Source organism: Gobio gobio, assembly GCF_949357685.1.
Source record: "Gobio gobio genome assembly, chromosome: 2".
In the NCBI taxonomy this organism is placed as follows: domain Eukaryota; kingdom Metazoa; phylum Chordata; class Actinopteri; order Cypriniformes; family Gobionidae; genus Gobio; species Gobio gobio.
In genome coordinates this window covers 32,965,474-32,988,179 of record NC_137098.1, presented here as the reverse complement: position 1 = coordinate 32,988,179, position 22,706 = coordinate 32,965,474, and the positions used below count along the sequence as shown (strand labels likewise).

Sequence of the window (22,706 nt, the reverse complement as noted above, 5' to 3'; positions counted from 1 at the left end):
TTTCTTGAGCACCAAATCATCATAATTTCTGAATGTTCACGTGACACTGAAGACTAAAGGAATGATGCTGATAATTCAGCTTTGCCATCACATGAATACATTTAAATAGATTTTACATTAATTTTACATTAAAATAGAAACAGTTATTTGAAAATGCCGTTGTATTTTACAGCATTAATGTTTTGCCATATTTTTCATCAAATAAATGCAGTCTTGGTGGGCAGAAGAGACTTCTTTTTAAAAGAAAAAAACATTTAAAAAGTATGTCTGAAATTTTAGACACACCAGTTTTTCTCTGTCTAAAGACTTTTTGAGGTTGTTATATTTAAAGACACAATATGTAAGATTTCGCCGCCAGAGGTCACATTTTCAAAACAATAGAGCATCCCGCATTGATGTCCCTTTCCTGCCGGACCAGGACTGAGTGGCAGAAGAGCTGCTGCATGACTGGATTTATTAGAGGAAAACGCGAGTAAAACAAACAGTTATCAGTTTAAACTAAAGGTTGGGCTCTATATAGTGTTCCTTACAACTTACCAAACGATCCAGTGATCCATGGATATTGACATGCAGCCAGGAATCGTGTTTTCCTGACATTTATATGATCCTGATTTCGATACATAAATATTTATCACTGTCAATCACAATTTCGAGAGTGAATCCCGCATTTATATGTGGATGGGCCTGTGTATAGAAGTGTGTATGTGGCCGCTTGTCAATAATGGAAATGTATTCAAATTCTGATTATATTATAGGCCTATAAATGTTTTATATATATATATATATATATATATATACATATATATATTTTACATATATGTATTTCACAATCTGCTCAGTTACTGGGATTTTCACGCACAACCATTTCTAGGGTTTACAAAGAATGGTGTGAAAAGGGAAAAACATCCAGTATGTGGCAGTCCTGTGGGCGAAAATGCCTTGTTGATGCTAGAGGTCAGAGGAGAATGGGCCGACTGATTCAAGCTGATAGAAGAGCAACTTTGACTGAAATAACCACTCGTTACAACCGAGGTATGCAGCAAAGCATTTGTGAAGCCACAACACGCACAACCTTGAGGCGGATGGGCTACAACAGCAGAAGACCCCACCGGGTACCACTCATCTCCACTACAAATAGGAAAAAGAGGCTACAATTTGCACGAGCTCACCAAAATTGGACAGTTGAAGACTGGAAAAATGTTGCCTGGTCTGATGAGTCTCGATTTCTGTTGAGACATTCAGATGGTAGAGTCAGAATTTGGTGTAAACAGAATGAGAACATGGATCCATCATGCCTTGTTACCACTGTGCAGGCTGGTGGTGGTGGTGTAATGGTGTGGGGGATGTTTTCTTGGCACACTTTAGGCCTCTTAGTGCCAATTGGGCATCGTTTAAATGCCACGGCCTACCTGAGCATTGTTTCTGACCATGTCCATCCCTTTATGACCACCATGTACCCATCTTCTGATGGCTACTTCCAGCAGGATAATGCACCATGTCACAAAGCTCAAATCATTTCAAATTGGTTTCTTGAACATGACAATGAGTTCACTGTACTAAAATGGCCCCCACAGTCACCAGATCAGAACTGCATTTCGTTGCCTTGTACTTGTACTTGTGTAATGACAATAAAGTTGAATCTAATCTAATCTAATCTCAACCCAATAGAGCTTCGTGCCCTGGATGTGCATCCCACAAATCTCCATCAACTGCAAGACGCTATCCTATCAATATGGGCCAACATTTCTAAAGAATGCTTTCAGCACCTAGTTGAATCAATGCCATGTAGAATTAAGGCAGTTCTGAAGGCGAAAGGGGGTCAAACATAGTATTAGTATGGTGTTCCTAATAATCCTTTAGGTGAGTGTATATATATATTGCCTTGACAGCACGCAGAGCGCTCCCTTTATAATCACTAAAAGCTGTCACTCATTCAATGAACGCGATCTCACACAGTTCCGTTCCGTTCCGTTATATTAATCAGTGAAGCTGACCAGTGCACAATGAATCTCTTATTTACATAATGTCTACACTTAGAGAGGGTTAGTGCATGTGCAGAACTCAGCACTGGACAAAAACTCAAACGGTGAGTGGATTCTAACTTGCGTTCAAGAAATCAACATACATTTCTGTGATTGGCTACATTACTCACCGAAACGTTGAAATGAAAATTTTATAATTTGATGAACGCAAATACAGATACGAACTGGATCAGCAGGCGGCAGTGGTCTGAGTGAGAAAATTACACGCTATTATCAAGTCCGTCTCCCTCTGTCCGGAGGGGGGCACAGGGATGTCCAAGGGGGGGCCAAGAAACCCCAACCACCCTTCTTTTGCCTGGTTTTGTGTGTTTTTCGCTGCATTCATGCTGAAAACCAATGCTGCCTCTCAGTCTTTGTGCCACTCAGTGGGCGTAACCACAGTCGCTCCAGCCGATAGTGACGTCACATGCATACCCTCTATAAGCGAAGCTTGATGGCGCTTTGAAGGAAAGTGGAAACGATAGGAGATGTCGTTTTCACCATCCGGAGATGTATGGAATTTAAGAATCATGTTCACGGATGAGGTACTGAATTAGTTTTTGTATTACCTGTACGTTTGATCACACTATTTTATGTCATCATAATGAATTAGCTGCAAGGAACGTGAAATGCAATGCTATAGTCTGTTACTGATTGTGGACTATTCGTCAAATGATTTGGTGGGTTAATGCTGCGCAATGTTACGTGTTTAAAGCAATCGTACAAAAAGCACATTTGAACAAACACACAGTATTTGCAAGTTAATGGCTGAATATTAGCCACGCCGATATTGATCCTAGTTTTATCTAATCCGTTTGTCCCAAAGCCTGCTTGACTCCGTTGATCTACATTTGGGTTTTTTTTCTTCCGTTTTTTGTTTTTTCTGTACTCGCCAATGAATAAGCATGATCCATCATTATGCTAGATGCTGTATAAGCACCACTTCCGCATTGTGTCCACGTGTGTTGCCATGGTTTTTACAAGCAGAAACCGAGCATAGCGCAGATATTACGTCATTGATAGGCGACAATGACAAGGGACTAACCATTATTTAAAATGGGAATTTCTCTGGATTTACAAATCCTTGGGAACTTTTGGGATAATGTAAGTACACAACTGCATGAAATGAACACTGTGCAAGTGGTTTTTGAATTTTATTACAAAAATCTTACATATTGTGCCTTTTAATGCAATATTTGAATATTTACATGCTTGAAATTAGTTCAAATTCAAACTGTTCCAATATTAATTTCTTTATATAACTAATACTTTAATATACTTAAATGAATGTACTTTAAATCAATTTAAAAACTGATATTTTAATTTTATTTATTTATTTTAAATCAATCAAAGCAGTTTTGATTTACACATGGCCGAACATTGTTGGCCTACAGCATAACTCATAAACTTCCATTTTTGTTACAGGCCTACTAGTTTTGATTAGTTAAATGAATGATAGCTACGAGTTTCGCTGTGTCCAAACATTTGACTATATATGCATGGAAAAAGATCATAAACTAAGTCATAATAATTATTGCTATGCAAAATAGCTTCAGTTTTTGTTATCTGCAGTTTTCCATTACCACATTTCCTCCTCTTTTAATGCTAGCTCAACAGACATTTGCATTGCTGTGCATATGATAATGCTCAAAGCTATGAAGGCAGTATTATCCAGAGGGATGCTGGTTGAAGTCTAGAGTATGGCACCAAAGAGCAGTAAATTGGCGCTTGCCTGGAGCACGGCATATGCCTTATCCCTCATTTCCCTGTAGCCCGCAGCCAGGGAGAAACCAGAAACTGTCAGCCAGCCATGTCCATTAAGTCAATGAGGCTTGATAGCCTGCAGCCAGTCTACAGCTAATGCATTTTAAAAGAACTTGTGTGAGTGTGCTCCGTCTTTTGTCAGAGTGACATGCAACAGACACGAGCCTTAGCATGCTAACATGATACAGGCACGTATCGCTTATAGACTGGCACGCGGGAGCCGACGTGAAAGGGAAAGTGTACTCCTCATACTTCGTCTTTCTTTGAGACATTGTTCCATTCCCCTAGATAACCTTGGGCCTCCTGGGAGTCAGTACCCTTCCCCCCACCAAATCTCAGTGCTGCGGTTTTTGAAAGCTTTGAAAAGCAGAGAGAGCCTTGTATTTTCTCTTAGACACTGTGTCCTGGTCGTGACCCTTGTGCTCAATGGCCACTTGCAAAAAGGCCTATCCACATAAACAGCATCTGGAGTGGCTCAGGGCTGCACCTGAAGGCCTGGTGGAGACTGATAGGATTGTTTTGCAAATGATATTGAAAATGTGAAAGGTCAGTGATTGTGCTATGTTAGCGGTGGCATACAGCGGTCACATACAATGTGGTGTCAGATATCACATTTATGACCGTAGATAAAACATCTACATTAAAGATGTAGATCACGATCTGTGATGGGTACTTACACCCCAGTGATGGGTATGTTTTTGGGATGGAGTTAGGGGTGGACCTTATCCTAAACCTTACCCTATAACCTTAACCTCCTTGCTTTTTTCTAATAATAGTAAATTTTTGATTCACATCGTATAAATTCATACGAAATTGCCTCCTCGTAACATACTCGCATCTTCCAGTGAGATTAGGTTGACTTTAACAATAATATTGTATATTTATTTGATAATCTTATAATAGTTCATCCAAAAATGACATTTATTCCTCCTCATGTCATTCCAAACCTGTATGACGTCTGTAGAGGATATATTGACTTTCATTTCATTGACATTTTTCTAATTATTTTTCTGTTGCATTGAAGAAATAGAAAGTCATGCAGGATTGAATGATATAGTTGATGACGATTTTAAATTTTTGGTGAACTATCCCTTTTAAATAAAAAAGTAAATGCAAAATGTTAAGTATCTTTCTCAATACTAATCACAACATATAAACACACAGGTTGCGGGATTCTCATCGAGCAGCCATTCGTGTGATCCAGAGATTGTACTACTTTGTGGCCCAAAAAAAGTTCCAGGTAAGATTTCTTTAAATTTTCTTTTTGCTAGAACAACCTAAATTTAATCAAGTTTGCATAATGTTTCAGTGCTGAAATGAGCAGAAATGCAGATTTTTCTTCTCATGATTGTGGTGCAAGATCTATTTTGCTCATTTATATTTGATTATAAAGAAAAGTTTCTAATCATGTGCATTCCTTGATCAATTTCAGTGTAAGTCATGAATAAGGTGTCTTTTAACACATATTAAAGGGGAGACCTCATTCAGTCACAGCAGATGCTCTGCCTGAGTCCTCGAAAATACAAGCTAATGTCAGAGGATTACCTTAATAGCTGTCCTACACACTTTCTCCTCCTTTGTGCGATTGTGCGACACTTGATACTCGTTACTGCACTTTGTTTGTCTTCTCTCTTTATCCTCCCATCCTCTTGCCATCCATTCATTTGACCCGCTTGCCTCAGTCATCTCTCAATCCCCTTATTTTCTCCAAGTCCTTCTCCCCTCCTCTCACACACTCTTGCGACACAGAACACACACATTGGAGTGTTTGTCAGATGCTGCTGGCTAGATTGGCTGTGTCTGATGTCATGACAATGTTTACCCTTCTTTGAACAGCTCTAGCTTCTCCTGAATTGGTCATTTGTGCCGGAGAAGTGTGAATGTTTGGTTATTTTACCGACGCTGATCAAATTGAGCTGAAGTTCTCTAGCAAACTAGAGCTTCACGCATCTTCCCCATGTTAGTCAGGAAGTTCAAATACATTTAAATAGCCATAAGCGCCATCACCTGTGCTCAATCTGCCCTGAAAGCAAAGATTTAGCTTTTGATCAGGGTGTACGTTTGGTTTCAGCAGATGTGAATCATTTTCCTCAAATGTGACAATCAAGAGGAAATATTTCCCCTCTGGGCTCCTTTGATTTGGGGCTGGTTATATCAAGTCAAAAGAGTTCACTCTTATGATGAACTTATCCTTTCATACTTTATTCATAAAGGTTCATTCACATACAGGGTCAACCAGTGGGATTGTGGGGCCCTAGGCAAGATCATATCAAGATTTTATCATAAAAGTCTACGAGTGTATGAGGGAAAGTGTACATTTTAAAAAGATTTTTTTTTAAATCACTTTTTTATCGTTTGCAGTTCATTGAAAGGTCCTGCACTGTGAACATTTCAGTATGAAATCAAACTAAAATGCATTCTCTCAATTAATATGATTTCACAGAAACAGCATGTGTAGGAATGTACAATAACTCAATGTACAATAATACATCTTAAAGTCATTTAGTTTTTTAAATAAAAACTGCCAGTTATTTATATATTTTGCTCTAGTCTGTCAACCATGTAACCATTTTTTTAAACCTATATTTTTTTGGACAAAATACTGACGTGCCTAAGACTTTTGCACAGTATGTGTATTACATTTATATTTGTTTATATATATACACATATATATATATATATATATACACACACACACACACACACACACACACACACACACACACACACACACACACACACACACACACACACACACACACACACACACACACACACACACACACACACACACACTATCGTTCAAAAGTTTGGTGTCATTAAGGTTTTTTGTCACATTATTTTATTCAGCAAGGATGCATTAATTTGATCAAAAGCGATAGTAAAGACTTATAAATATTTCTATTTCACAAAATGCTGTTCTTTTGAACTTTCTATTCAATATTTCTTCTAATCCTAAAAAAATATGTATCACGGCTTCCATAAAAATATTAGGCAACAACTGTACTATAATAATAAACAACAAAAATATAAAATATATTTCACAAAATGCTGGTCTTTTGAACTTTCTATTCAATATTTCTTCTAGTCCTAAAAACATAAATGTATCACGGTTTCCATAAAAATATTAAGCAACAACTGTACTATAATAATAAACAAAAAAATTGTATGTTTCTTGAGCATTAAATCAGCAAATTAGAATGATTTCTGGGGGATCATGTGAAACTGAAGACTGGAGTAAAGATGCCGACACAATATTATTGTTTTTACTGTATTTTTATCAAATAAATGCAGCTTGGTAAACATAGAAGTGTTCTTTCTAAAACATAAATAAAATCCAGTATTTGTCCTGAAACTTTCAAACAGCAGTGTATGTATTATATATATATATATATTTAAAAACAGATCTAAGTAATAACTGCACGGACAAAAAAGCAAATACAGTACGTGTGTGTTTTTGCAGCAAGCACGTAAGCCATACGATGTGAGGGATGTCATTGAGCAGTATTCTCAGGGTAATCTCAACCTCATGGTGCGCATCAAGGAGCTACAGAGAAGGTGGGATGAGGACTCACTTTATCACCTAGCAGCAAAGCATGTATTGGGAAAAGTGTTTACTTTAACATGGATGACATTTTATAGGAATAATAGCAATATAAATGACTGTTTCATGACCTTTGGGTAAATAAAGCTGAGGAGTTAAGAGTACATCCATCTCTGTCACTATTCCTCTCACTTTTCATCTGCCTTTTCTGTACATGAACATTTCATGCTGACGCACGCTTGGCCATAACAGACTGGATCAGTCCTTAGGGAAGCTGTCCTTCTACCAGACAAGTTCAGGTAAAGCTAGATCATTCATTACACTTTCTGCTCTCACATTCCTCAACCCCACACCATGTTTTGCTACAATTTGACCCCTTCGTTGTTCTTAATGTGGCTGTTTGTTGTTGTGTTGTAGTCTTAGTGCACATTCGTGTTTATGGAGGGTTTTTATTGTGTTTTTCTTGGCACTATTTTTGCCTTCTGTAGAACGCTTGAAAGACAAAGGCACAAACACGATTGGCTCCAGACTCAACAGGATGGAAGAGAAGGTAAGCACTTGAATACTTGTTCTATAGCCAGAGTAAGGTTTCGCTAAACTTAGAGAGAAGGACATTTATACTATATGTTGGAAAACATGCTTACTTTTTAACTATTGAGGGATCCAGTATCTGAAGAAAACACCAACAATTCACAATGCCTTAAAAAAAGTCCAAAAAGGCTTTTTAAGTTAACCACAATAGGCCAGAAGTTGTTAAAAACTGTGATTTTCTTTCTCTCGCATTTGCTTGTTTGAATGCCAGTATCTGAAATATCTCTTCAGACAATATCACATGCTCTTGAATTTTAGCAATACGCGTAGAAACTAAGTGCTTCCAACAAGTTAATCATTGGTAGAACAATAACAAGTTTCAAGTCTTTAGTTTACGAGCAAATGTGCACAACACAGTTGGTTCAGCAAGTAATTTTACAGATAAAGATCTGTGAGCTTCATTCATCAAGCCTTAACCTGGAGGCAGAAGAAACCTCTCTCTTTCTCTGCCTTCGATCAAACATCACTTTTTGAAGACTTCTCAAACATTCTCCATGAGCGATGTGTGCTGATAAGGGTGTTTCTGGCTGTGTGTGTGTGTGTGCGTGTGTGCGTGCCTGTGTGTGTGTGTGTGTGTGTGTGTGTGTGTGTGTGTGTGTGTGTGTGTGTGTGTGTGTGTGTGTGTGTGTGTGTGTGTGTGTGTGTGTGTGTGTGTGTGTGTGTGTGTGTGTGTGTGTGTGTGTGTGTGTGTGTGTGTGTGTGTGTGTGTGTGTGTGTAAAAGTGAGATGTCACTTTGGGAGGCCAATAGAATGATGGGGATTCAGGACCTCTACAAACACTCCGTCTACTCCTGTTCATTTGCCACTCCAGCCATAAATCCTTTTACAAACAGCTCTCCTCCTTGACATGAACTCGTAACAGCATACACATTTGTTCACATGATCTCTCTCTCTCTCTCATACTCACTTGCTCTCTTTCTCCCTCTCTATCTCTCTTAGAAGTAGCAAATTGACTCATTTTATGGAATGCCAGAAAAAAAAGCCTGTTTAACCTGTTTTCAATTCTTCACTGAGAAAGTTTCGAAAATATTTTTGATCTTTTTATTTTTGATTCTTTGAGGAAGAATTTGATATTTTTTTCTGTTTTCATAGCAGACATCTTTTTTTGATCTTTTATTAATTTATATAAAAAGTGAAAATTGAAGGATTGTTTTTGAACTCATTGACTCACTTTTACTGTTTTCACTATCTCTATGACAATGCTAGTGATTGATGCATTGAGTAGCCAAATTACATGTATTTCCCAGTAGGACATATCGTAAAGAACTGCTTGAAAATGTGTCATTATCTGTGGACAGGATACCCTGCCCTTTACAGTGTCATTCTTCTTCCCATAATTTTGTGGTGAACAGGAAGCAGGCAGTGTCTGGCATAAACAGGAACAAATAGCCTTAACATTTATGCAAACACCAATCTGAAGAAACTCTTTACTGCATCACAGTTTTCTGCCTCCAGATTCTTTCTCTTTTTTAAATATTACATTAAAATGTTTTATTTAATCATATACACTATCGTTAAAATTTTGGAGTCTGTAAGATATTTTAATGTTTTGGAAATAAGCAGTTTTATTAAAACAGTATTATTGTGAAATATTATTACAATTTAAAATAACTGTTTTCTATTTTATTATATTTAAAAATTTAATTTTACATTTTCAACAGCCATGTCTTCCGCATCACATGATCTTTCAGAAATCATTCTAATATGCTGATTTGGTGTTCAAAAAACATTTATTTTTATTATCAGTGTTGAAAACAGTTGTGCTGCTTGGTATTTTGTAATATATATATATTTCGACTTTTATTTATTTATATTTATTATATATATATATATATATATATATATATATTTATATATATATATATATAAATTTGCATATATTTGAAATATAAACCTTTTGTTACATTACAAATGTCTTAGCGGTTACTTTTGATCAATTGTATGCACCCTCGCTGAATAAAACGTATTTCTTATTTCTTAAAAAATCTTATTGAACAGCAGTGTACATTTTCTGTGCAACAAATATTTAAAATAAGAGGTGGACAAAGGTGGACTAATACGTAAGTAAGTAACTTGAGTACTGTACTTGAGTACACTTTTTGAGTATCTGTACTTTACTTGAGTATTATTTTTTCTGGAAACTTATTACTTTAACTTTACTACATTTGAAAGACAAATATCGTACTTTTTACTCCATTACATTTCTATCAAGGTCCTCAAAGTCGAAAGTCATTTCTGTAGCAGCTTTGAAAGTCTGTGGATGTTTTTTTTATTCTTTAAAATGTAGTTGGTTTTTTTTGGAGACAGCCTATCAGGAATCACTCTTATAGAGTCATGTGAAGTTTCCCAACATTTTTTGAACACTGATCATTTTATAGCAAAATGGAAGAAGACGGTTCCTCTGCGCAGTGTGTGCACCTATGGCCACTTAGAAAGTATGTTTCAGAAGATTAAAGATTAGTTTAGTTTGGCATACACTTGATGCATGTCTCATAAAATGTTCAAAAATGTAAATGTCTGGGAGAAAGAGAAGAGTAAACAGTTGGGAGAATATCAGATGTGTATCAGAGTATAGGGTCCATGCATTCAGCCTTAAAGTGACAGCAGCTTTGTAAAGAGCTTTGTAACTTTTATTCAAGTATTGGAATGAGTTTAATGTAGTCGTATGCTAGCATGTCGGATGGAGCATCACTGACTGGCTTAAACCACCATGATGGCATAGAGTGCATTTATACAACAATGCAACAATAATAATAAAAATGCATTGACATAAAAAAGGAAATTTACTTTTGAGGTACTTAAGTACCTTTAAAAACAAATACTTCTGTACTTTTACTTAAGTAAAAATATAGTACTTTTACTTTTACAAAAGTAATAGAGTTGTGTACTTTGTCCACCTCTTTTCTATTTAATATAAAATAGGGTAACACTTTACATTACAGTGTTACACGTTACATAGTTACTATAGTAATTACGGTAACACTTTATTTTACAGTGTCCATGTTACATACCGGTATGTCACATGTACTTACTATAGTAATAACAGTAAATTATGCATGATTACATGCTAAAAACCCCTTAACCAAACCCGAATCCTACCCCTAACCCTATAGTACATGTAGTTCATTAATATTACTCAGAGTCAGTACATAAATGTATAATTACACTGTAAAAATGCCAAATTTTGTCGGTTTTAATGACGGACAAAATGCACATTTGCACACATTCGCTGACCAAAAACCCCGTAACTGCATTTGAGTTTGACTTTTGTAAAATGTTAATAATATATTGATAAGTAATACAACAACATTTAATTAGTTTTTACCATTAAAAAATCATAAATAAGCACAGTTACATCCCGTGCTGTTTCGTACTGGAACTTACACAAAGTGACGGAGTGATCCTCGTCACCTAGGTAAAATATATTTCTAAGAAATGTATTATTTGATTTACGATTGCAGGTACACTTAATTTATTCACATTTAATCATATTATCGTCGCATGTTTACGTTGATATGCACGTATTCGCTAGCTAATTTTTGAATCTAGTATTCTATACTCTCAGCTTGTCTTCACATATAGAAGCATAGTAAAACATGGTTTTACTACAGTAATGTTGTCGTTTACATTAAGTGCAAATAGGCCGCCTTTTTCACTGAAGGTCTGGTTGGGCCAGCCAAAATTACAGAAGACACCAGATTATTTACAGCAGCAATAGCGTAGGGGTAAAGAACTGCATTAATGTTTGACGCAAAACAACCTGAGGTTCGAATCCGCCTTTTGCTGAACTCGCTCTTCTCCCTTTTCCCATCACATAGAAATTCGAAAAGGCTTTTTTTTTTCAATAAAGTTTTAGGCGTAGGTTAACAGACATGCAGTTGCCCTTGGGGTGCCCTTTTTTCAGTTTCAGCACATACCCCTCAAAAGGTCTGTGCACAGCCCTTATGGTAAGTACATGTAATATATGTAACAGGGACACTGTAAAATAAAGTGTTAGCAAATAAAGTGAAACAAAACTAGTTCTATGGTTTGTAAGAACAAACCAGTAAATGTAACATTTTATAGTATTATGACAAACTTGTACACTAGTATGAGTAAATGCTGTGTTTGTGTGAACTGTCCCTTTAAGTTTCAATCTTGTTTTTTCTCTGTGGTTAGTAGTGTGCATGTTTGTATTCATGTCTATATGGGGAGCGTCTGCATATGTTTACATGCCCGAGTCTCCTGCCGTACGCTATGTTTGTGCATGTGTCCATGTGTTTGTATGTGACTGTGGTGCCACTATCATTGTGTAAACTGTGGTCCAGCATGGAGACGCTCGTCTGGTTATTTCTAATGGGGTGTAGACAGCCCTGGCTCCACACGTCACTTAGCTTTAACCCAGGGGAAAGAATCTCGTGACATGTGGCTCCCCAACTGTAAAATTAAGAATTACAAGTATTTCTCTGCAAGTTTTCTTCCTCTCAAACATGAATCCCTTTAAATATATTTAAGAACAATTCCCACAGGTCTTAAAATGTGTAGCGGCACATAGACAGTTACATAAACAATACTTTAAAGAAGTTAGAATATTGTACTACGATTTACAAGAAAATACTATTTTAGTCTTTCTAATTTTAAAGTTCACATTCAATTCTGAGTTTAATTAAAACTGTTTTGCGCTGACGTTTCAAAAGAGTTAATATGAAGAAAGAAAGAAGAAAGAATTCAAATAAGTAGTTCTGACTGGATTATAGTTTTCAAAATAGCATGGCCTAATTTTTACTTTTAACCATTTGTTGACTATGCATGATCACCTCTTTGATCAAAGTTTTACCTCATTTACAGCATATAGAAGTTTGGATTTATTTCTTTTGCTAGACTGCTTATTCAGATGGAACCTTTTATCAGTTCCTGGTGTTTTACGGCTTGTATGGACACATTGTCTCTTGTTTGTGACATTATTTACACAGACGCTATGATGATGTTATTTTAGACAGTGTTTTGAAAGATGTGCTGAGGCCACACACTCGTTTCCCCACAGATCACACACATGGACAGGACACTTAACAGCATTGCAGAATCTCTCAACCTCATGTTGGCGAGGGAGAGACGGGGTGATCTGGCCAGAGGGAAGGAACTGCGAAGCAGCTTCCAGCGACAATCAGCCACCCTCAGCCTGTCAGTGCCGGACAGACAGGAAAGACCTGCCCAGCTTCGAGCAACTGTCCACACCAACTGTTATTCACGAGGACAGCTGAGTCGCTAAAAGACCAGTAAATCACAAAGTGCCTGATATTGGGTCAGTTTTGGCTAGAGTTGATGTAAGATATTGGGTGTGGCTCAGGTTTAGCATCAGCTGATTTTAAGATATTTTGTCTGACAGTCAAATTTCTTATAAAGCATCACATAAAGAAATATGCATACATATTTTTAGCATACCATCGTCTAAGTATGACTTTGGGTTTTTTTTATATTGATTATACAGTTTTCTTTTAAAAGAAGAGAGTTCCATACTTTTTGTGAGCGGTTTGTCCTCTTCTGCTCCACGCTCTTAAAAATAAAGGTTTCAAAAGGTTTTTTTCGCAGCGATGCCATAATTGTTATTCCCAAAGACTCTTTCAATGAACAGTTATTATAAGACACATTTAATATGAAGAACATTTTAATATTCTAAAGAGGCTTTGTCCTCTTTAACCCTTGTGCATCAATTTAAAAAAAATTACTCGAAGGCCCATAGGACAAAAATGTCCATGTCATAAAAAAATGTAAGCTTTGGAGCACAGACTTAAGTTTGGTCAATTGGTTTAAGTTTATGAATATTTTATATTTTTTTTGTATATAAAATATATATTTAATAAAACATGTTGAACTAAAATTTTCTGTTAGAAAATCAAATCTAAATAAGTTGTGTTTCAAATTTGAGGTTGATATCTCAAAAAAATAGCTTTCAGTATTTTGTATGGACGAAGTACCAAATTTCCCCCATTATATGCCAGCAAAGTTCTACTGGTAAACACATTGGTTGGATTTGTGATTTGCAGTAGAGATTTTCTCTCTCAAATATTACACACACACAATTTTTTATTACCCATACAAACCACACTCTGACATCCACACCCACACAATTATAGCTGCATAATTTATTCAATTGGCTCTATAATATGCAGAAGCAGAAAACAGGAATAAAACGAGTATTTGATTTTTTGGCCAAACCTGAGAAATGTTTTGTCTTTAAGGTCCACAAAACTATTTTGTGTACCTAGACTTATTAAATGAAATGGTGGTGAAATAGTACAATTCCAATAAAAATACACACTTGTGCCAAAATGTATGCTGTGGGCATTACATTTTTTTAAAAAGACAAAAATGTCCATAAGGACGCTCGAGTTAAAGGCCTTTTGTGAAATTGAAAGTTTCCATGAATGTTAAAGGCTCTTCATGGAATCATAAATGGCAATAAAGAACCTTTATTTTTAGGAGTGCAGATGTGAATAGTATGATGTTATTTTGGAGTGTTATGAATTGACGAATGTTTTTAAATGATTACTGTTGACAGGAACAAAATGTGTGCTGCTTGTGTTTATAAATCACTAATAAGCTTTTTAGGGGCACACAGATTTGTGAATACTGTTCAAATTCAGCTTTTCACTTAGCTCTGTCTTCTCATTTAGGTTTTTTATGTTCCTTCATATGAATGTTCTGGGGGGTTTTTTAAATTGTGAAATAAATACTGTATCCTAAAACTACACTACTGATTCAATGCTCCAGTAAAATCAATTACAGCAAAAACAGCCCAAAAGGTCTGCACCAAATACCAAAGGAATTTAGACAAAAAAATTATCAAAGTTCAACATTTAAGACACTGATGATGATGTAAATAGAAAACTCTTTGTCTTTATTTGGCCTCCAAATAATTTTTTTTTTGTACCAGTAAAATCCATTTTAACTGTCTCAAAAATATGGTCCTAATAAACCATTTGTTTCTTCTTTCTCATGTTTGCAGTGCTTTCATTTCCACCATGTTTCTATGGGGTCAAACATTTTGTCTATTCAAACACAAGTGTGTGGGCAGCTTGGCTTCCCGCTCTTTTCCTTCACCATCAGGCCAGAATGGTGCTATTTATGCGGGTGTGGAGGCATTTATAGCCTTCAGGAGCAGTTGTTGTCTTTTTTTTCTAAAAGTCTTTTGGTGACACTTTCAGAATTCCTTTAGAGCATCCCGACAGATCAATGACTTATGCAGCACACGACCATATGGGGAGCACCGTGACCTCTGATCTTATGACAATGCATTTGCTCTCAGGGGTGAGGGGCTTTGTTGCTATGGGGATGACTACATGCGCACCCTTTGACCTTATCCTGGGCAGGAACACGGCTGTCCACTCTGCCTTTGTTCGTGCACAGCTTCTCATATGGGCCATTGTCACCTGTAATATGTGCAACAAATCAGACATTCCGTCACATACGTGTTCATGAAAAGCATGACAGTTTAGTCTTTATTATCTTGCTACCGTAATCGAGGGTTTAGGATTATAGATCAGACAAACTGAAGAAGCAAACCAGGATGTAGGCTTCCTCTTAACCCTTTGTGCCAACTTAATCTTAATTTAATAAAACCATACGCCATATAGATTTCCACAAAAAATATCCCAAAAGGGCAGAGGAATAAGACACTTTAGAGCAGGGGTGTCCAAACTTGGTCCTGGAGGGCCACTGTCCTGCAGAGTTTAGCTCCAGCTTGCCTCAACACTCCTGTCTGGAAGTTTCTAGTATGCCTAAGACCTTGATTAGCGGGTTCAGGTGTGTTTCATTGGGGTTGGAGCTAAACTCTGCAGGACAGTGGCCCTCCAGGAGCAGGATTGGACACCCCTGCTTTAGAGTATACCTCTTCATGGCAGGACAACTACGTCAACAATGGAATGGACAGGACAACAGTATTGGCAGACACCACAGAGAGCAGGCCTGCTACAGAGGGGGTCTGGCCCATATGCCGCCAGATAAATGATAAGCCTTTGTTATTCGTTTAAAAGGACGTACTGCTGTCACTGTCTCTGGGACCGCTGAGCAAACTTTGGGACCAAATGCCATTAATCCAAGCTAGTGAACCCATAGAGGTGTATCCAGCCTTGAAGACACAGCTTGCCAGTGCCTTCGCTAGTTTTATGGGTTTTATTAGTGAAAGAGAAACAGCTCTGAAATGGAGAGGGCTACAACACAGAGATGAATGGTTTGATGGTTTTGCTGCAAATTGCAGTTTGTTTGAGTCAAAAAGGGTAGCAATGTTGGGAAAGTGATGTCCTTGTTATATAGAAAGACAAATAAATGAACAGCAATTAAGAGGGGAACATGAATTGTTAAATAAGACTCTTTTATTTTATTACTTTAAAAATCAGTGTAGTTTTTGGATTTCAAAAATATAAATAAATCATAGTCATAGTATTTACACTAGGCTATTTAAAGGCTTTATTTTAAATTATTTGATCATCATTTTGTAGTTTACTCTTAAAAATAAGAGTTCTAAAAGGGTTTTTTCGCAGTGATGCCATAGAAGAAGGGTTCCCCAAAGAACCTGCACAATAACAGTTCTTAAAATAACCACTTTTCTGTTTGTTTGTTTGTTTGTTTGTTTGTTTGTTTGTTTGTTTGTTTTCAGAACATTTTAATAATCTAAAAAGAACATTTTCCACTATAAACAGACTTTTGTGGAATGAAACGGTTCTTCGCGGAACCATAGATGGCAACCTTTATTTTTAAGAGTGGTGCTGCCGTACTTTCAGACGCACAGTATTTCCTGTTGGGTTTTTCTAGTCAAATAAACGAGCATGATTTAAATAATGTTTTAGTCAGAATAAAAGAATTCGAATTGAACTCTTAACTTCATTTAATGATGTACAGACTGCATGGGCTGAATGAATGCGTCTCTGTGGGATTTGCTGATAAAAGTCGAGGTCCCATGAGCCGGAGGAGGTAATCCATCTGGTCAGGAAACGCAGCTGAGCTATAACGGAACATATTGGAAACCCTGTCAATCTGGACATAATGATTTTAGTGTAAAAGCTCAAATAATGAGGTCCAGTTAAACCCTGGGGGATTCCTCACATTACAAGTCACACAATTACATTTATTAAAATCCACGTTTTTCATTATGAAACACGGTTATGTGATAGGCCAACTGATGTTTTAGCGGTATGCCGTGATGCTTTTGTCATATTTTAACACTTGAAAGATAAAAATTCGTTCAGGTAGGCTAATTAGAAGAATTTGATAACAATGCTCAGGCTTTACTTTTGCTTATACTTTAATACAAAACCTATGTGTCCATATTACATTGCCGGTAGCAACCGAGGAGCCAGCTGGGGCCTGCGAATTTAGATACCTCAAATATAGGCCTATTTTGGCCTGCTTGTAAATAAACAGAAAAAATTGTATAGGCTAATCGTTAATTATTATTATTGTTGTTGTTAATTAAGTTTACATGCACATTGCACATTTACAAATTTGTTTTTAGTGTAGGCTAATTTTAGTGTTACCGAACAATCTTAATGCAATTGTGTCCAAACATTATTCGTTTCTTCATTTGAATGATGGCCAGTCGCTGGCATGACGGACTGGAGTATCTCTGTTTTCTTGCACACGACTAGATACGGACTAGAAACAAAAGCAAACAGGATTTGTGAGCACCGAGTGCTTCTATGAGAGCACAAAGCCTCATTTGCAGGTGAATGCGATGGCACTCGCTTCGCCTTACGCCTTTAGCTGCCTTTGTTCCATTTCGCCTTTTTTGGTGCCAGATGGTCATGGAAATGGGAAACTTCTTTAGAGAAAGGCTATATCTAGCGAAACACTGGCACTCTTCACCTATGCCAAACGTGAACGACAGAAATTAAAAGGGAGAAAATAAATGTAAAATATTTGTAAAATTCGTTAATGAGAATTTTCCTTTAGATTCATCTGACAAAATATGATTTGTTAAAGGCCAGGTTTCCCGTTTTTCGTGTAAAATCCAAAGAATAACTCGAATAGGCTCATGTCTTCCAAGCTACTTTATCCAATTATCGGTCTTTTCCAGTGTATTGTGATCAACGTTTAAAAGATTATTACTCTAAATACAAACTATATATTTTTGTGACACTTTATTTGGTAACACTATTTCACACTTTACTTTTTTACAGTGTCATTGTTAGGCCTATGTTAGGATACATGTAGTTAGTAGTATGCATTACATGTATGCAATTAAATCCTAATCCTACCCTAACCCATAGTAGTTAATTATTATTGCTCAGTGCTTGAATATATAATTACACTGTAACAAGGACACCTTAAAATAAAGTGCAACCGTTTTTTAAGGTGTCCTTGTTACAGTGTAATTATACATTTAAGCACTGATTTAACTGCATGTCTATTTAGGGTTAGGATTGGGTAGTTGTAGCCTAATTGTGCATAATTTATCATTATTACTAAATGTAACGTGAAACAAGGACACTCAAATTAATTATTTTTTATTTTACATTTTATAGGTAGGTTCTTGCTTTTATTCGTCATTTAAAATATAGCTAAGACCTTGATGTAGCCTATATCTAGCCTATATGTTTGTGATAGAATAGCAATATAGAAATGTGATACCTTGTAAAATTGAACGAAAGTTTTTTTTTTTTTAAACGATCCAAAAATCCAATTGGATACAGGCTATTCCAGTTTTAACTATAGAAAAAATTGTTTAGCCTAAAAACATTTCGTTTTGGTCACTATTTTATCTATGCCGCTTTTGTTCTCGTTTTTTCCATTAGCTTTTCCCCTAACTCAATGACATTATAAAGATCTGGCGTGTGGTGGTATCTATCGTAAATGTTATTCACAGATAGTGTGTAGGTAGGGGGAGGGGAGGGAGGCAGGTGGTTGGCGTGTAAATAGAAGGAGCCCATTTTGTTCGAGTCTTGGTAAGTGTTTCATTAGCGGGATAGCTGAGAGGGTGCTGAAAATGAAGGTCTTATGTGGACAAAGCGGGGTTCCAAGGGCACCTGCCTCCTTCATTATGGAAAGAAAATGGCATTTAAATCCTCCCTATAGCACGCAGCTGCCCGCATATCCCTCCCCACAAACAGTGAGGGCGGAACAGCTGAGTCCCTCCTGTTTAGAGGCCAAACTCTTCTCTTTTTGTCACAGGCAAAATGTTGACGCCTCAAAAGTATAGGGCTAACATTTTTTTTTTATCCTGCCGTTTACCCATCCCATGATCCACAATAATGATTTTGAACACTATGCGACTTTCACAAGAACACACGTGAATACGACCAGTTTAGCAAAAATATAATTTAATTTACACTTTGATTCAAAGGTACAACGTGAGCTACAGAATATATTTTAACAAACACGGCTCAGAAACATTCTTTGCATGATGCTGCATACAAAACTTAAATAAAACAACTTAAAATATGGCCGAAATAATTAAAAACAATAGCAATAACTGTAAATAATAGAGTAACCAACTATAATGAACATAAATAAAATAAGTTAGTATATTTAAAAAACAAAAAAACAAAGTATTGCTCTAGTCTATTTAGAGCAGTGTGGCCTAGCCCTCTACACATCTGAAACAAAAGAAATATAAAATTGCACCGTTTAGACATTGTAACACTGCAACAAAGTCTCTGTTGGCGGAACCATTATTGCTACATATGTTCAGAGAGAGAGAGAGAGAGAGAGAGATTCCCTAAAAGTCTCGTCCCCTTGTTTTCTTTCATCCGCTCTGCAGATAAACACAGGTGGACTTCTGCATGGAGTGCAAACATCTGCAAAGCAAAGAAAACGACAAAGTTAACATTTATTCCACAGAGAAACGGCAGCTTTACAGAGGGGACAGGCATTTAATCGGAGGTGAATTAAACTGAATTAGTTGTCGCCAATCACACACGCGTTTAATGTAATTAGTAGGCTAATAATAATTGTTATAATCATAATACTAATGCAATGATATAGACAGTTATATATGCACACAGAGTGGATACGTACCATCTTATTGTTTTACGTGGCGTGACTTCAATGCTGGTGGATGAGCCGGCTGTGCTGCGTTCATCCTGCTTGGACTCCAGGATCCTTTTTCTTTTCGGGAAGAAGTCTGGAGGAAATCAATGCCGTTAGATATGCTTCGCTGAAGATCACATTAAAAATCGAGACACTTAAATTGTCCGTTATTTTTTTATATACTTGCTATAGGCTATAGTTTCTGTGCATTTACCTGTGATTTGTGGCGTGCTGTTTCTGGGGGCCTCTGGGAAGAGTGACCTCTTTCGTCTGTTTCTGAGGAATGAGGCGCGAGCTGGTTTTGAGTTGAGTGCACCAGAGAGGTTCTCCTGGTTAAGCTCGTTGGGTCGACTTGGGACGTCCGCTGTTTCTTGAACCACCGGGCTCCTGGAAATCCCGTGCAACCCACAGTCAACAGTGCTGGATGCGTCTCCTGTCGCGTTAACAGACGCCGCGGCACGAGCTCTCTTATTTTGCATTTTATCCATGTAGAAAAATGGCATAGTGTCCTCTGAAATCGCCTCCCACTCGTAATCTCCCGGCAAAGGCGAGTTGGTCTCAAAGTTAAAATTCCACCGGCTCTGGTCTCGCTCGGAGATCTCCTGGAGTTGCCGTTTCATTTCGCAGTGCAGCTCCTCGTGATCTACGGGTCCGAAAAGGTTACGGCAGACCTTTGTGCGGGCGAGAAGAGGAAAGGTTCTCCGTGCAACATGACGCTCCAGATTGCTTGATACGTCCACGTTTGCCATGATGCCTAAAAGTCAATGCCGTGAGCTGACGCTTGTTTAGTTCTTGTTGTTTGTAGTCTGTTTATATCTGTGCCGGTGGTTAAAGGCCAGCGTTTGTACGAGCAAAGGCCTCCGATTGGCTAGACGGACACCACGCCCTGTGTAATAAACCCCCCACTAGTATCAGCAAAGTCACCCCCCCCCCCCCCCCTCATTTAGAAAACCACAGTCCCAAAATTATGGCCCATGCATAAAGACCATGAAATAAGTGATTGTTTTCAGAAAAAGGAAAAAGATAAAAAAATATATATATTACAATGTTAAAAACGGAGTAATTTCTACCAATGTGTAATTTGTATATAATTATATAGTACTAATATATAAATTACAAATATAATACAATATTTATAATAGGCATATACATTAACAATAATAAATAAAAGCCTAGCTATATGCAACATACATATTACAACAAACAATATACAATTGTAATAATACTAATAATACATATTTGAATATTCTGAATATTTGGTCCCCCAGGGTTTCAATTGGTTTAGTCTGAGGTATTTGTTATTATTATCTTCTTCAACAATGTCCAGCTCAGTATGAACATTACTTCAAAAGCGCTGCATGTTGAAATATAATGCCGAAATCGAAATGACACGATACAAATAAACGAATATAAATCCAGTCAAAACATTTCTCACAGACTAGCGCATTATTTCCATTATTTCTGACGCCTCTGGGCGGTGTTCAACCAATGGCGCGCAAAACTCAACCAACCAAGCGACTCGAGCCATGACGTCAGAGGCATCCGCAAGATGGCTGCTGCAGCGGCAGCGCGAGTAAAGCCGTCACTGACTGACTAAACGACCTTGAACTGACTAATACTATTATTTACTATTATACTTTTTATGTGATATTTTGTAGTGTTCTGTACGGTTATGCCAACGTACACTCTTGTTCATTTTTTTCTGCAAAATCTGCTTGACGAAGTTCAAGGACCCATCGGCAAAAAGGCCTAACTCGCAACGCCAACTACGTTACACCCACCAACCCAAACAAAAACATGCAAACTAAGTGTAAAATAAATTCTACATTATCCACAATGTATGTTAAGTTTCCAAAGATACTGTCAACATAAAAAAACGTTTTTCTTTAAAATAAGCATTTTTGTTAGGCTTCTATGTATAGGTTTCTACCTAAGTACCGGTACTTCTGAATGGGCTGAGGCTGGGATTTAGTGGGTTTGAAGTGAAAGTATTTTATGAACGTATACTAGGCTATATGCGGAGAGCATTCACTCAGTATCTCATTTTTGACCGAAGTGGCTTTTAGAGACTTTTGCATCTGAACTCTTCATATTTAATTCAAATCTAATAACTTGCATATGATTATAACTTTTTAAATAATTAGATAACCCCAAATTTATAAAATTCCGTTTTATGTTTGAGATGTAGGCTAATGCTGCCTATCGTTAGTCAGCAAGATTGCATTGATTGCAATCAAATTGATTATGATTTTGTATGGCGATATACCTCTAAGGGAAACTGATTTCAGACCAGCTTCCAAGGCATCTCCAAGGACGTTCTGCTACCGTATGCGTATATGCCTCGTGAGACAGAATTGGTTCGAGCAAGGCAGCCTGTTGTAGATTTTAACACATTTGTGACGACCTCGACAGTCTTCTTCATCTTAGTGCCTAATTTTCCTTGTGGTTGCTGACACCTAGCGGTTGACTCGAGTAACTGCAGATGTTCTTTCTAATGGAGCATAACGTCATACCACTGTTTATGATTAAATGAATTTTCATGCGCAATGCAAGACAAAAGACACAGGCAGAGCCATTTTGGGCTATTTCACTTTTATGTCTTCTTTTAGACCAGTAAAGAGAAAACCTCCAAAAATTAGTTTGTGTTAATTTTATCATGTTACACGTTACCCTGCCCATTTGCATCTGTAGATTTCAATGACAAAACACATCTAATAAAAACTGCAACTTTCTCTATAGGCCTACACTTTTTCTCATACTGAGCCAGAAATCTCCACTTCTTT

General features: G+C 37.1%; 2 protein-coding genes across 2 annotated transcripts in view; one reads left to right on the top strand and one right to left on the bottom strand.

The window, feature by feature from the left end:
• kcnq1.1 (potassium voltage-gated channel, KQT-like subfamily, member 1.1) overlaps positions 1-13,298 on the top strand; it is a 45,124-nt gene extending 31,826 nt beyond the window's left edge. Inside the window, 6 exon segments of the mRNA XM_079802592.1 lie at positions 4,950-5,025; positions 7,249-7,343; positions 7,582-7,628; positions 7,818-7,879; positions 12,944-13,105; positions 13,107-13,298. Coding sequence (XP_079658718.1) covers positions 4,950-5,025; positions 7,249-7,343; positions 7,582-7,628; positions 7,818-7,879; positions 12,944-13,105; positions 13,107-13,160 — 496 coding nt within the window. The 3' untranslated portion in view covers positions 13,161-13,298.
• Positions 13,299-19,200: 5,902 nt separating this feature from the next.
• On the bottom strand, positions 19,201-20,726 carry cdkn1ca (cyclin dependent kinase inhibitor 1Ca). The gene is made up of 3 exons (XM_079802731.1): positions 20,138-20,726; positions 19,912-20,017; positions 19,201-19,691 (listed from the first exon to the last, which is right to left on the bottom strand). Coding segments are annotated over exons 1-3 (642 nt in total). The 5' UTR covers positions 20,673-20,726; the 3' UTR covers positions 19,201-19,690.
• Positions 20,727-22,706: the final 1,980 nt, after the last annotated feature.

Excerpts from the sequence above, each read along its gene's own strand:
- cdkn1ca (XM_079802731.1), bottom strand. The coding sequence starts at position 20,672 with ATGGCAAACGTGGACGTATCAAGCAATCTGGAGCGTCATGTTGCACGG. Across the intron at positions 20,018-20,137 it reads CAGCACGCCACAAATCACAG|ACTTCTTCCCGAAAAGAAAA; the intron begins GTAAATGCACAG and ends GATTTCCTCCAG.